The sequence below is a fragment of the Zonotrichia leucophrys genome, chromosome 1A, assembly GCF_028769735.1.
Source record: "Zonotrichia leucophrys gambelii isolate GWCS_2022_RI chromosome 1A, RI_Zleu_2.0, whole genome shotgun sequence".
Lineage (NCBI taxonomy): Eukaryota > Metazoa > Chordata > Aves > Passeriformes > Passerellidae > Zonotrichia > Zonotrichia leucophrys.
Window position 1 is genome coordinate 58074362 of NC_088170.1, and position 16507 is coordinate 58090868.

General features: G+C 36.9%; 1 protein-coding gene across 4 annotated transcripts in view; it reads left to right on the forward strand.

Moving 5' to 3' along the window:
- Window positions 1-16507, forward strand: part of COG5 (component of oligomeric golgi complex 5) — a 173111-nt gene that overhangs the window by 59346 nt on the left and 97258 nt on the right. For 2 of the 4 annotated variants that reach the window (XM_064702836.1, XM_064702837.1), the window contains exons 2-3: window positions 12359-12489; window positions 13128-13248. In XM_064702836.1, the coding sequence (XP_064558906.1) occupies window positions 12407-12489; window positions 13128-13248 (204 nt within the window). In that variant the 5' untranslated portion in view covers window positions 12359-12406. The remainder of the gene's footprint in view (window positions 1-12358; window positions 12490-13127; window positions 13249-16507) is intronic. The other 2 variants (XM_064702835.1, XM_064702838.1) reach the window with 1 other exon arrangement.

Here is a 16507-nt window from a genome sequence, read left to right on the forward strand (position 1 = left end):
CCATGCTTTGTGCTCTGCCCCCCCGTGCTGGAAGGAGCTTGGAGATTGGCTGAGGAGCTGAGGGTGAAATAAGTCATGGAAGCTAAGAGCCACGAGCACAGCTCATCTAGCAGCTTCTCTCTGAGGATCTGTCAGTAGAGATTATATACTGCTGGCTGAGGTAGCACAGAGATACAGATTTGACAGTAATAAGTTTGACATATTAGAATTGCACGTGTTGTCGTGTTTCCAGTCAAGACTCTTCACTGCTGCTGCCTCTTGATTTTCAGAGTTTTGATAATGAATAGTTTTGAGTATATCAATATCATTAATTTTGAAGACCCTTGATAATCTTCATTTAATTTTCTTCTGAAGTTATTTTCGGGTTTTGAGCTTTTTTGCTTTTTTTTTTTGCTTGGCAAAACACACTTTCTGGATATTGGAAAAATGTGAATCTTAATTGTGATGCAGCGTAATAATATCTTCAGGACTGGGTTACTATTAGAATGTTCAGTATATGCTATGGAAAAACTGGTATTTTCCTGTGTTGTTTTTTTTTTCTCCTGAAAGAAAAGGTGTTTAATTTAAACAGTATTAATGCTTTAGAGAAGATTCTGTTTCTTTCCTGATCTTGAAATTATTCATAACTAACAGCAGTAAATGTCACAAAATATGCTTTGTAAGGATTAAGAAGAATTTGTTATCAGGCTAAATATTATTTAGAATTAGAACTATAATAAAAATTATGATAGAATCATAAGAGTACACAATGCATCTCTCTTTTCTCAGTTTTATTTTTAAGTATTAAATTGCTAAACATATTTTATTCTTCAAACAGCACATTTTTTCGTCCATTCAGCTCTTTTGTATTAATTATTAGATACAGTTGGCTGACAGATGCAGGTAATAAGAATTGGCTCATAGATTATTATGAAATTTTACAAAGAAAATATCCGCATTATTTATTTAATAATAGTTACTTGCTAAATTAAATGTTTTCCCCCATCTGTTAACAATTTGTGCCTTTAATGACTGAAAGACTTGCCTGAACTTATTGTTTGCTTCCTTGGATATGCAAACTTTAAAAAAAAAGGATTTATATTTTTAGCATTTAGCTCATTACTTTGAACTTGGCTACAATAGATACTGATTTTTAATTTTATGTCTCTGTGACATTAATGATAGTAGAACTCAAATGTGTCATCAGTACTGTATTCGAGAAGACTTAGCTTTTCGTTTTTATCCATTTCGAAATAATAGAATAAAAACAATGGCTTCTCTCTCTGTTTTCACTGATATTTAATCATTTTGAGAAGACAAGTACATTTTTGTGAAATCTTAATCTGTGGTAATTTTAAACTTTCATACATGCATGTGCTCCCTAATTTTAACACTATGTGTTTTTTGTAGAAAATCATGGTCAGTGTACATGAAAGACTGATAGTGATGGATCAAACTATTCTTCTAGGCTGCCAAAGAACTTTGACGGGTAGCAGAGAAGGTTTGTGCCCCAGCTGTGTAGCGCAGTCCTGGCAGTGCTGTAGGTGATTGTTCCCTTTTGTTCCGTGTTTGAAGAGCAGCTGTGCGGGTGGGCTGCTCCAGTTCCTTCCCCTGGTGCTGGCAGCTGGGCGATGATCGGAGCGCGTGCTGTGTAGGGGCTGGAGGCTGTGGGGAACACTGTGGAGCAGCTGGTGTGGGAGGAATGGGACATTTCCTTCAGATTCCTGGTGTTCTTCTCAGAGCAGGTACAGCTAAACATTACACTGAGTGCTAAGGGTGAGAGTAAGAGTTTATCAATTTCTGTCTAGATAACTTTTTTATCAAATTGCAGTGAATGTTGTAGAGGGGACAAGGAAGGTTTTAAAACTTTTTTTTAGTTTCACTATACAAATTGTACAAAATAGAAGGTATTAATAGGCAACTGCTGTCAGTCTGTCATTCCTGTTGAAAGGTCAAAAGGCAGGCATCTGTGCAGCCTAACTTCAAATGCAAGTGTTGGGATATGAACACTGTTAGGTTCAGTTTGGCTTTGAAACAACATTATTTTCTTGCCTATTTTTTTTAGTACCGTGGCTAAGTTTTATTATTGCCAGAAGAATTGGCAAGAATTCTGGCAGACTGGGCAGATTTCTGCCATAGGCTGATCTCCAAATTTCTAAAAAGATTTTGCTGTAGGACATAAGATACATTTCAAGAGGTTTTACAATTTTGCTGTTATGTTCAAGTTGTCTACAGAAACACTCTGTATAACACAAGGTTCACTTTGTTCTCCTACAAAGTATCTGAGGTACATAAAATCTGTGTGATTTATAACCTATGCAACATCTGTTGAATCTAAAGATGATAAAAACAGGTAAATCTGCAGCCAGTTGCAGGAAGTTATTGATGATACTACAAGTGAGGGGTGGGAGGAATTAAATATGCATTTATTGAAGACAAAAATTACATATATTCTAGAGTACTGAGGGAGTTAAGATAGCTGTTACTAAAGAAAAAGCAGTTCTGCTTTTGCAGAAGTGTTTTCCTGAAGGTGTAAGTATGAAAGGGTGAATAGTGGGTGTTGAAAAGAGGCAGGAGAGACCCATAAGAAGAGAGAAATATGAAAGAAATATTGCAGCTTATATATATATGTAGTAAAGAAAAAAAGTAGTGTTCCCCCTTATGCAGGGGCCAAGATAGCATGATTTTTTTTATTACTTTGATTCTATAGCACTGTAGCACTACTGATTCTAAAGTGTCTCCTGGCTTTTACAAGTAGTGTATGTTAGAAATGACCTGTATTCTCTCATGGGCAATCTACATTTTTGGATGCACATATTAGTGCAAAAATAATATAGTACATTTTTTGAATTTATATAATATCTCACCAAAAAGAAAAAAAAATGCAAACTAGCTAGTTCAGGATGGTAATTGTAGACCTGTAGACCTGTAAGTCTGTAGCTGTTGATGTATACCTTTATCCAGGTGTAACGTATTCAAAAATTAGGTCAATAGCCATTTACATAATTAATTAAAATTCACAAATGAATCAAAATCTCCTCTGCCCTCCTTTGAAGGCAGTGATTCAGCGAAGAGTCAGCCATCTTTGCCTTCTCCGCAACTGGTGGGATGTTTGAAAGAAGTTATTTCTGACTAAGGTTCTTGAGACACATCATCATTTTCCTTCATTTTCTTTTATCATTGCATGTTCTATTGCAACATGGGATAGTACTGATGGAAACTGAATCATCACACGTTTACATAATGCTCTATATTGAGGGATTCTACTTAGCTATTGAACAATAATGTATTAATCAGATGTAAAAGCTGCCTGGTGTTTTCAGGCCAACATGTAAATTTAGGTTATATTTTGCATCTCTCTGCTCATAACTATTTTGCTGGCTTTCATGGCTTTAGTTGCAATGCTAACTTAGGCAAACAAGAGACAGCCAAAGTCACACACCTTCATTTAGGTGAGTCCTTCTCTCAATTTCCTAGATCGGAAAAGAGATGGTTTACTTCATCCACTCCATTTGGAAGGGCATAATTCTTTTACATGGGTTTATGATGCAGTTGCAATATATTTTCAATGTAGTTATCTCTGATAAATATGAAAGTACGTTCTTTTCATCCTGCTTCATTTTGTATACCGATTACATTTCAATGACTGCTTATTGTTCACGTGTTGAGATTTCAAGAAATATTTTCGGGACAGTAAAAATCCTGATTTTGTCTCCATGAAATTTATTAAAAGCAAGCTTTATTCACCTTTTTGTTTTCCAGTTTTGGATGCTCTCCTGAAATATGAGCAGAAATGAGCATTACCATTGACCTTGTTAATGAACAAACAGTGCAAGCTGTGGGCTTAGATGGGGAGGAAGTTGTCAAAGTGGAAAGCATATGATGGCACTAATTAACTCTTGCAGATTAAAAAAACCAAAATGTATGAACAACTCTTTATTTGTATCCTTTCACTACATTCCTTCATAATTTTCTGTCTGTTATTGTTCATCATTCTGTTATTCTCAGCTCTTTCAAAGCTGAAGTTCATTTGTTCTGTAATGCCCCACTTGGGCAACATCTCTCTCCTGTTCCATATTCTACCTTTCTGTCCCCCTTTCTGTTTTTGTCTCTTTCACACATGCTGTACATTTGCTTTGCATCTGTGATGCTATGAAGTCTGTTCAAAACCAAAATAGGGCAACTAGATTTTTACTGGCAACATATTTTATTTTTACTTTGCTCCAAAAAAAGCCCAAGAGGAGTATTGACATGTAGAGGTATTATTACATTGTTGCCAGAATAAATTTAATTTTGAAAGTCTGTTTTGGAATTTTCTTTAGAATATTTTCTGATTTCTAGTCCATAGCTCTGATAGAATACTTAGGATGAAATTGATTTCAGTTCCATCCAAATACTATTGATGAATGGCATGAATGTTACAGTTCTTTGTAAGTATTTTATCACAGCGAATTTAGTAAAAAATGCAGTTTTAGATACTGATAATGTTTTGGGAGCTCTTGAGGACGTTTTCTCAAACCAGCCTGTTTTAAGAAGCTTACAGTGATTTTTAGAGTTCTAGATCCTAATGTTTCCCAGTTTATCAATTTTAATTATTTTAAAATACAATGTGTGCATTCCTGCAGGTTAATATTCTCCATGGGTAAGGTGTATGGAACCAAAAGTACAGTGTTCTGCCCCCATGACTAACTAGAATTTCTCATGCTGCAACCTGTATCTCCTGCCTCTTGCGCACCTCTGAGAAAGGTCTGTCTGTCAGGCAGCAGAAGATGCAGTTAGATCTCTTCTTAACCATTTCTGCTCAAGGTTAAAAGACTCAGTTGTCTCAGCCTCTCCTCACACTCACATGCTTCAGTCCCCTGTCGTGGTGGTTCCCTGTTGGACTCATTTGTCAATGTCTCTGTTTTCTTGGGAGGCGTGGAGTACAGTGGCCTTACAAGTGCCAAATAATAAGAGTAATGACTTTCCTCACCCTGCTGGGTACACCCAGTTTGGTACCCAGCTGGCAGCCTCTGCCACAAGGATGTACTGCTGGTTTAAGTTAAACTTTCTGTTCTCTGGGTCTGTTTCTGAAAGCTTCTTTCCAGCCAGTGAGCACCCAACCTGCTTGTGTGGACAGGGCTGTGCCATCCCAGGTGAACGGGGCTTAACTCACTTCTGTTGACCTTCGTGATATTTTTTTTCTGTCCTTACCTCAGGTTTGCTATGGTTCTTCAGGATGGCAGCCCTGCTCTCCAGGTGCTGAGCACTTCCTGAAATTGCTGTCACCCATAAGCTCACAGAGGGTTAATTCTGTCCTGTCACCCAGGTTCCTCCAATGGCATTGAGCAGCCAGCAGCTGGATGTGGGGCTGCTGCCTGCTCCCCAAGGAGGGCACAATAGAAAGCAGCAGGTTTAGTAGGTCGTGGTGAAGTAAGGTTGTGAGTCTGTATTCAAGGGTGAGGGGGAGGGATGGGGGAGATCTAATGGTGTGTGGGAGGGGGAACCTTAAAGGAGTTCAACAACTCTTGCTTTAGGCCTAAGTGAGCGTGGGAGTCGTGTGGTATAACTTGTGATTAGACCTAAGTAGTGTTTGTCTTGGTGTGTTAAGCTATTTTCTGAATCATGGCATTTTCACAGGAATGTCTCCAAAATTTGGTGCTCATTGTTAAGTCAGTGATGATGATAAAAATAGATATCAAACTCATTTCCATCAGTTCCAGATCCTGCGTGGCATCTGATTTCCAGCCCAGAGAGCAGTAGGAATTAACTCTTCCATCAAGACAACTTAAATGCAGCTTTAATTTAATTTAAAAATAGCTAGTCAGTCTTCCTCACTGCTCCCCCATAATGTTCTCAATTCAGGGTGTGTTTTTTTATATTTTTGCATGTAGTCTGGAGAGAAGCAGCAGGCTTCCTCTGTAGATCAGGTTGGACATAGATGATTATTACAGCACTGCTAAATATTTTAACATAAACCATATTCTATTAAAAAAACCAGGAACAATCTTTTGGAGGAAACAAATCTGATGCCAAGTGCAGGATGACACCCATTCTTTCTTATTCCAGCCTGCCTTTACACTTAAAACTTCCTGCCTTTTTTTTAACATGCTAGAAGATGTTCAATTTTTTCATATCTACATGGTCTCTGAATTAGAGTGTTGGATTCTCAGTTTCCTTCTGAAATAAAGCTTTGATCTGGTAAGATGATGCTCCGTCATTGGAGGTGTTTGAGCTTTACAGGGCTTTGAGCAACAGGATATCATGGAAGGTGTCCCTGCCCATGCAGGGGGGTCGGACTACATTTTTTTAAAGGCTCCTTCTGACCAAACCATTACAGAATGATATAATGTACATGACAGGTCTGTTTTATTTAATTGTCTGTGTTTAAATGAGCAGTTAAAGTTTTGCCTTATTTGACTTGTATGCTTTCCACCAGTTTGGTTTTGGTACTGTTGACCTGATTTCTTTAAAATGAAACCAGTTTTGGATTGAAATGAAGAACTGAGAAGTGCTTTGCTCTGTTTTTTTTTTTCATGTTCCCCTTCACTAGGGACATCTATCAGACTATACCTGGGTGTCTAATATTTCCTTTTCTGGACTGAAACAGAAAGAGTGTGTTAATGTTCTGTCTGAGAAAACAAACAAATACAGAGCTGAGGGGCCCCACTCAGTTTCTGTCTCGAGCAGGACAGTTTTCATTCACTTAATGTTGCTCAAACAGCTAAAACCTGAAATCTTATGTATTATGCATGCAAGTGGTGAATTTTTAAGATTGTAGAAATTGCTTAAATAAGGACCAGATTTCATAGGAACTTAACAGCACTTCAGTGACACAGCAAGATTTTATTCTCTGTTGTTTCACTGATGAAACGTTTGCAGGAATTTTGCCATATAGGAAAAGGAAAGAAGGATACCAAGAGTTTTGTAAATAACTGGCATTTTAGTAAAATATTTTTTTCTTCCTCTTTAATAATGAATTAAAAAGATCTCCAGAAACCCCTCAAAATTAATAATTTAATATTCCAAATTAATAATTTTTAAAGTATATTCAAAATATATGAGGTTGTGTATGGCACCTAGTACAGAGCAATTACATTCTTATTTTGAACACTTCACAAGGCATTGTAATCTATGCAGTTTTGATCGGAATTAACATCTTTTTCTGAAGAGCTCAAGTTACATAAGATAGCTGTAAGATATTGTTTAATAGTACCAGTAGTGGAATCACTTTCACTTGATTTAAAGGCTTAATATGAGGCTTGCTTCAGCGAGTACTTTGGTGCCTGGTGCAGAGTGTGGGGCAGTCATTTCTGCTTAAGTGGAGAAATAGTCTGGTTAAAGCAGAAAATAAGCAGAGGTACTTTTTGGAGGCATCAGCTTCCAGTTTGAACACAAATTTGCCTGCTCTTGCTCTTCCCCACCTGCTCTCTGTGCATCTGTTGTGTGGCAGATTTGTCTCCAGGCAGCAGATCACTGCTCTTTAAGGTAGGGTGTTTGCTTATTCCACCTAGAGACTAGAGGTATAATGTAAAACCCCAGGTTGCCTTCACCAAAGGGTGAGCATTGGTCTGCTGCTGAGCTATTGGGATCTCAGGCTCTTTTCTCAGGGCTTTGATTTTAAATTAGCTGCATTGCCAAAAAAAAAAAAAAAAAAACAGTTGACATATTCAGGCCCAGCAGCATCCTGGGTTGTTGGTTCAGACACAGTAAAGCAAACAAGATGTCCTTCCTGTCCAGTAGCTACTGCTGTAACTAATGTTTCCCTTAAGACCATGGAAGATAACAGAAACAAATATTCCCAACAGCAGTTTAGGTTCAGTTTCATGAACTACTTCTACCAATGCACCCATGAGTCTTCAGTAATAGTTCTTGACAAATCATGTAGCCTCTCATCTTCTGCATATTTACATTCCAGCAGGACTCTTGGGTGTCATTTAGACCTGTTGACTTTTTGGAATTTAAATTAGCAATTTCTTCAAAAATTGTAATTTTTCTTCACTATGGAAAAATAGCAGTGTGCTCTTAGGTTAGAGATATCACCAACATTGTCTGCAACTAAGATTGCAGAAACAAGTAAAACAAATGACCAATGCAAGAGAAATACACCTCAAACCTCCCTCAAACAGGGAAACAAAGATCTGTGATTTTATTATTCTATGATTTTATTTAAAATTTCAGGAATGGGTTATTTTCCATTAATAGCCCTCTCCCCATTCCCAGTCTTCCATGGAACACCACTTAATTTGTCATTGGATTCTTGCATTTGAGGGGAGTTTTGTGTCTGCAGACCTTAGGTGTTTGCTCCTGGGGAATCCACTTTGTATGTTCTAATTTGCTCTTTTCCTCCTCTTTATTAGTGTCACTGAGGTTGGCTCTCAGAGCACAGAAGGGTTTCTCTTTTGACTCAAGTAGCCTCTTGAGTCATGCAGCTTAATCACGTTGGTTTATTGCTGTCTTTTGTTTTCCTCTTTGTTAGTGCACCTGTTTGTTCTCAGTAGTCTTCTGTTGATTCTCTAATTTCTAGCAAAAGCTTAAAATCAATTCAGTCTGTAAAAGGAGTGTAATACAGTTTTTGGGGAGCTCATAAGGGTGCTAGCATCGTAGTTCTCTCTGTTCCAAAATGTATTTCAATCCTTACAGAAAGTTGCAATTTCTAATCTTGATTCTGTATTATCACAAAGAATATTGGAGGTTAAAAAATTAGATCACATATTAGAAAGAATCTGTGTTGGTGAGTCATTTAGATTAAGGATAGCTAACTGTGTTGCTCAAAGTACTGTTTTTCTGCCTAATGTTCTATCTGCATATTGGATTTGTCTGTCTATGAATCTCCTCTTACATAACTATCTGGGAAATACTGCTTTAAAAAAATGCATTTTCAAGCAGTATCTTAACCAATAGATTAGAAAAGTTGTTCAAGTTTAGTAAATCAAGAAAATTCAGTATTTTAGTGACAAAAAATTGTACTTTTAATAAAAGTACAGCCTTGGTAGGCTGAAGTAGATTATATATGTCACTTCTTGCTCGGTCTTAGTGCATTTTGCCTTGACATACAGTATTTTTGTTCAAGAAAATGATTCACCAGGCAGTCTGTATTTAAAGTTCTTAGAAAGTAAGTTCCAGCTGTGCTTTCCAAGTTGATTCCGGTGTGATAGAAGGAAAGCAATACCAACACCCAGTGAGAGTTAAGGATTTGCCTTTATGTTCTCGAACCTATGTAAAGAGGTAGAATTATCAGAGGGATGAGCGGTAAAGAAATGTTTATAGGACTGTAGCTCACTCCTCTGATTTGCTCCCTGGCTGTGCTGAGAAGTGGCTGGAGCAGCCTGAGGTGCTGCTGTTGTGGCTGCTCCAGCCCTGGCACGTGGTGGTACAGGATACTTAGATTCTAATTTGTTAAAAACACAAATCTTCCCAAAGATAACAAATGTTATACGTAGGCTTTTAAAATCTCTTAAGGGAGAGATGTCAGGTATAAATACATACTCACTAAATCTTTTAGAGTTAATACAGTAATAGTTTTACTGCAGAGCTATAAGGTTAAAGCCATGGAAAGCTGGCATGCTTTAAATTGGACACCAGTCCCCAGAGTCTGTGCTAGTTGAGAGGTGAGCCACTGCTTTTGGTTAATTCCTGACAAGTAGACACAAGTTCCTTGCAGCCCATGTCCCACTCACCTCTGATCATGACCACAGTGCATGGCAAGAAATAGAAAAACGATCTCATGAGTAAGTTCCTGAAACAAAATTCTACTTTTGCTACTGAGTTAATAACCCATAGCGTTTTTATTGTGCTCACTTGACAGGGTTTCTGTACTAACTAAAACTGACTGAAATGTGTGAGTCCTCTGCAATATTTTAAATAAATCAGATCTTAAATGCACAGGTATTTTGGGTATGGTCTGGCTGCTCTTACATCAACTGTCCTTCTTTTTTGTTTCATTGTGCTGTCCAGGGGAGCAACATCACTCTTGAGAGTACACAACTGTAGAAATTAACAATGTTATGTTGTCTGCATAGATGACAAAAACTATCCAAAAAGCACATACCCTGCCTGTGGTACAGCTTCTGCTCTCACATAAGAATGGCAGGAAAGCACTTGCAGGTGTTTCTGACATAGACCTGCTGTCCTTACAAAAACTGCCTTTCTTTTGCAAACTGGGTAATTGCTAGAGCTTCCTTACTGTTAGAATAGCAGCTAGGAGCATCTACAGTAGTAACCACTGAACCTACAGGAAGGCCCACTGTTTTGAAGTCCTGCTGAAATGCACTGTCCCAAAATATTTTGTTAGGGCTGCAGAAAATCTGGAGCAAAGTTGCAGATTTTAACAGATTGGCAGGAGGTGGCTGCCAGTCGGAGACACAGATGGAGGTTTTTGGAGAAGCCAGAGCAGCAAGGTCTTTCTGTTCTTTTCTTAAAACCATCAGAAGGATTAAATTTTTAGCACGTGAAATGGCTTTATTTAGATTTTGAGATGAAACACAACAGGAAGAATTGGTATATTTTTAAATAATCTTCCTCAGATTTTCTGTGGATTTAGGAGATCATGACCATATTTTAATTTTGTTTTGTTTAGGCAGTCTGGGCTTCCAGATTATGACTTTATACCATAAGTGAACTACACAGCAGTTCTTGTGTTTGTGGAATATGTAAATATTTGGTAATATTTGCACCTTTTTAAATCTCATGTTTCCAAGAAACTTCTTCAGAGTTTCCTATGGCAGTAGAGTGAATCTGTGATGGTGTTTTCCTCCTTTTCTGTGCAGCTAAAAGAAAGGGATCAGAAAATTAGCCTTCACATTCAAGGCACTTGATCACTGCAAGTTGTTGGGAGTTCAGTATTAGTTTTAATGGGTTCATAAGCCAGACCACCTGTAGCTTAGTCACAGCAAAAAGTTGCATGGAGATAAGGGGTAAGTGTGGCTGCTCTGACCCGTGGCAAAAGCAGCTCTGTGAACACACCAGCACACAGGGCTTCATGAATTCCCTGTGCTGTCCTGCTGCTCAGCTGAACTTTGGCCCCTCTGATCCATTTTTAAACAAATGCATGCAGGGAAAAGCATTTGCAGGCCTATTCTTAGTAGACTAAAACCTATTTGATATACTGTAGTGTTAAGAGAGATGATTTCCTTTATGCCTTTACTAAGCTTTATGCAATATTTCAGTAAGCTTTTTGTTTTGATTTCTTATATGGTATTTTTCATGTGCAGGTACAGGGGTGTTCTCTACATAGCTGTGAAATGATTCACTTGGAATTTTGTGTTCAGTTGTGAATATGTCTTTGCTGAAATTCGTCTGAGAATTAGATTAGTTTATTGGGAATAAACAAAAATAAATGGCTACTAAAGTGAAAGGTTATTTGGCAAAGATATAAAAGGTTAGTTAGCTTAGTTAAAATGCTCAAGTCTTTGCCTTAATAAACTTACTGTGAGGACTAAAAGGAAGATAACTTTATTAGGAATTCATAGAGGACTGGTTATAAATGGAAAGAGTGAAGCATCATCTTATGAAGGAAGAATATGATACTGTGCATGAAATGCCTCAGCCATCATTTTGTTAGTTTCATTTGATCTTTCCAAAAAAGCAGTGGAAAGCCTGTTTCATTAAGGTAAATGTTGGAAACTGTGTAAATGAGAGTAGTCCTGCATTATTTGGGTGATAAGCAGTAGTGTAAACATCTAGGCTACCTAGACGTGGGGAATTGGATTAATTTAAATCCAGAAAGATAAAAAAGGAGGAAAAAAATAATTGAGAAAAGTTGAATTAGAATAGATTTTATTGCTGCAGTTGCCCGTCCAGTCCAATAATCCAGTCCAATCTCTAGCTACCCAGCTGATGGTAATTTCCACAATGGTAATGATTTTTGTGATGATTCTGTAATTAAAAAGGAAAAAAAATCTTTTTTTTTTTTTTAGTTTTTGTACCATTCTTTTGTCTTTAATCCTAAATGTTTAGTAGTGCAATTTAAATATATGAAGTATAATTTGAGCTTTTGATGCATCTTTAATTTCAGATCTTAGAGCAAATTACAGTTATTCAAACATCTGGTTAGACAAGTTTAATGATCTAGTTAATTCTTTGGGACAAGCATACGACTTCTTGCCCCTTTTTGGCCCATGATTTTGATTCTGTAGTTCCTAGAACTCATGTTTTGCACCTCTTTGGTGGTCTCTAGATCTAGACAAGTGTGTTGAAGTAAATTAGTTATTCAATATGCAAGTTTTCTTAATAGTCCTCTGATTTTCAGTGGTGTAAGACATAACTTTGATGTACTGTATGGTCAAGTGTTGTATACAAAATCATCCCTTGGAACTGACTGTAACTTTCAATGTTTTAACATGCTTAAAATGTTCCATGATCCTGTGTCATGCTTATCAATGTTTTGTTGATTTTATAGATTATCTTTCTCAAGGGATTGATCTGTCTGGAATAGAAGTGATTGAAAATGACCTGCTTTTTATTGCAAGAGCTCGTCTTGAGGTGGAAAACCAGGCTAAAAGGTTGCTTGAGCAAGGTGTGGAGACTCAGGTAAAATACACTTTGTTCTTTACTTCCTTTCAAAAGTAAAGGGTAAAACAGTTGAGCTTGATTTCTTTTGCTTTATGTAGCACTGTCCAGTGTAAATTAAACAAAAAAAATCCTATGGGATAAATTCTCACACATTACTATATTCAAATAAATGGACAAAACTGGCTTTGTGCAGTATTTGCAAGAATAAAATTTTGCATGATCTGACTGGAAGGAAGTAGGTAAACTGTAAACACTCATAAAAGCTTGATGCATTCAACGCCATATACAGCACTCCCAATGTTGCCAAGCTTTATAGCAAAGTATGAAAAATACAGTTTCTTAAAACTGTAAGAAGATTTCTGCATTTTAGCTTTGCTGAAATATATTGAAAAGATTTGAAAGATTTGCATTAAAACTTCAAAGAGCAATTTAAGCTTTGAGGTAAATATTCACTGTAGGGAAATAAAAATGAATATGTGTAATTGCATTCATTCATATTAAATGTAATTATTGACATCTTAATAACCTGGCTCCATCTATTAACTGTTTGCAGTATCTTTAGTGCTATTTTCTCACCTTTGTAAAATTTAATCTTCGTTTGTCTATACTTTTTAATATTCTTCAAAAACAAGAATATTTTAAATTCTCATTGCCAGAGTGAGAGGAGAAATCTGGTACAAATTTCTATCAAAATTGGATCTTAAATCAGAGAACAAAGAGGCTTTGAATAAGGCATTTTTATCCTGTTTCTTACCAAGTGTTAAACTTCTCTCTAAGGTAAGATAGCATTTGTTTATACTGTTGTAGATTGACATGAAAATAGAATGTATACATAATAGAAAATCTACTGAATAAATTGGCTTGATTAAGCAATTGAGGATTAAAATTTTTGGTATGTCTCTAACTTAGATGTGTCATTTCAACTAATTTTCTTCAGTAGGAAGTCATGTTTGTGGTAAATACCTTTGACTATTTGCTGATAACAAAGTGGTAGGAAAAAAACACCCCATTTTTCACTTGATTACTATTCCAGTGTTGAAACTTCTGGCTATTTGAGCGTGTTGCCAAGCTGTGATTGCACTTTTTGCAAGCTATGAAACATATAGGTTATTAAATAAAGATTGACGGAAGACAGCACCTAAGAAAAAGCTAGTGGACATTTATTTTAAATGTAGCAAAAGTCTTCATCAGTGTGAACTCGTTCTAGTTTTTCATGTCAGATTTGACCTTCTCTGATAATTTTCTCTTCATATTAAGTACTAAAATGGAACTGACAAAGAAACCCTGGGGAAATCAATCCCACTCCACCTGAAAAATAGACAGATTTATTAGGTGTTCCAGGCTGTCTCCAGGTAATGAAGAGATTATTAAAGTATATGCCTGTTGTGCTTTAGCCAGGGGCCTCTTTCCAACAAATGGAGGAGTGTTTGGAAGAAAATTATTAGTGCTTAGTCATATCAGAAATGGGGATGTTTTCATGAGGAGGTGTTGGGTTACGCATCACAGGTTTGTTGTTGGATATGATTTGTGAATTTAATGTTGAGAACAATAGTTTGCTTTAGAAAATACTTATGCAGGCATTGCCCAAGAAATCTAGAATTTGAAATGTGACTAGTGAATAGCATGTCCTTGATTCCTGTAATTGTGTTTTACTGACAAGCTGATTCACATCTATACCTTCCAACCCCTGAAACTTCCTTAAAGAGGACATAGGACCTTCATCTTTTCTCCTGTACTAAGTACTAAAGAGTTCCTCAGATGAACTGTCTTCCTGCCAGTATGTATTCTGGTGGCTGTCTGTACCTTTGAGAATAGTGCATCTGTATTTATCCAGGTGTTTCTGCAGTTATTTGATATTCATATTTGCAAATGCAGTTTTAGTTTCCACCCTTATTTGCATCTGCTGTGTAAATAATACGAGATCAATTGCCTGCATAAGAGTGAGCTGTACTTCTACATTTCATGTAGCACTTTTCAGCAATGCCTTAAGAGAAAAATGATCCTTATGTCTCCATTTTAGAGTATTTCAGTGTCCACCTAAAAGAGAAGCAGGAAGTGGAAATAAATTTTAAAAAGTAAGACTGGAAGTATTTGTTTTTAAACAAAAGTCATTAGAATTTGGTGAATGTGTTCTCTAGAATTCAGCTTTTTTTTCCAGAGATACTGCTTGAAGTTGCTCTGACAAAAAGAACAGAGCTAAAAAGTCTAAGCTGCTACATTTAACATTTTTATATATCCCCTTTGATTTGGTTAGAGACTTTTTTGTTCTTTTTATTGTTTATTTAATGATGTATAAGTCACATGCTAGTGAGGTGTGCACAGATTCCCCCAAATAATGTCCAGCAGTAGCACATGAAAGCAGATACTTATACCTAAGTAATACATTGTCTCTTTCTGTTAATTTTAATTCATGTTTTTATGCAATGTCCACCACCATGGTCTTTGTGTATTTCTCAGAAAAAATGAAACCTCTTCCCCCTTTGGAAATGTGGCATTAGCCGTTGACTGCTTTGGAAGTGAGGCCTTCCGCTCCTCTTCCTGGTGGAATCTTAAAGCTGCTGTCTGGGTATAGCCTAGAAGTTTCTGTCAGCGTGTCTAAACAGGCTCTCATAGAGCTGCAAACCACGCTTGCCTTCCTAATCCTTTTAGAAAGAGCAAGTTCTCTTTGCTATTGTGAGCACACAGGTACCAGTGGCTACAGGCAGGTTTTTATTCTGCCGTGTGCTTTGTTAGGCACTCCTAGTGTACATAGCACAGATAGTCTTTCATGGCCCATAGAACAATTCAAAGAAAATGCATTCTAACCCCATCTTTATTTCTAGTCCTGAACTCCTTGCTGGCTTTCCTTCATACTGTAAGCAGGCTGATGGCAGATAGCATAGGAAGCAGGAAAGACAGCTTTAGCAGAGATGCATCAAGAACATGATTAAAAGCCACCCTTTTAACAGAAGCTAGCCATGTTTTCTGCTTTAAAATTTTTAAAAAGAGAGATATCTGCATCTTGCAACCACCTGCAACATTCCCATCATTTATTTTGCTCCCATTGAACCCTAGACTGAAGAATCTAGATTTGCTCTTGGCACCACTTCACCCCTGTTTTCAACAGCAATATTGTGTAAAGTAGATATGAATAATAAGAAATTACTGGGGAAAAGAGAAATTTGTTGAGATTGTCAAAACTCAATTCCAGGTAGAACAGTTTTTCCAGACATGGTTTTGTCTGCTACATTTAAAAATGAGAAGTTCATGCTTCAAACCCTTCCTGCTGTGTTGCCATGCTAGGTGTGGGACTTAAAGGGATAAGCAAACTTAGCTCCACCTGGTAATGACAATATTGGTAGCTTTAGGAGCCAGGCCATGTGTGTGCAGAAAAGAGCTGCATTTCCGTCTCCTCCTTCCTCTTAAAAGGTAGCCTTAGTTCTGAGCTAGGTTGTGCTTTAAGCAGCAGCTGTTTTTGTAAGAAGGATGGATTTTTGCATGTGTGAAATACATTAGGGACCTATGTTCTTGCTTGTGACTTTACTGATACCAATTGTAATAATTAGGACATAGGCTGTGAGGTATCAATGGTATCATTAAAGATGGATTAAAATATAGCAGGATGTGGTGTAGAAATGAGAGTAGAATTCAGATTTCCCTGGGTTTGCACTTTAAACAGTTTGTCCTTCTGTGTGTTACAGAAACATTCTGTATATTTGACCACAAAATAAAAATTTTCCTTCCTTGTCTCCTGGAGGAATCTGTAAATGTCTGACTAGTTTGGTTTCGGTGGGTTTTTTTGATTGGTTGGTGGGGTTTAATTTTTTTTTTTTTTTTTTTTTTTTTGATTTTAGAGAAATTATGCCATGTTTTATTGTCTAGTTTCCTGTATATAAGATGTAGGTGTAAGCCTAATAAGTATCCTTTGTTGAACTGGGTGTGCTGTTTTTTAAAAAGTACCCAGATTTATTTTTTCTCCAGAATGAAGAGCTTTGCTAATTACAACCTTGCAGAATGAAGAAGAGGGGAAAATAATGTAGAGAAATAAATCCTAAAC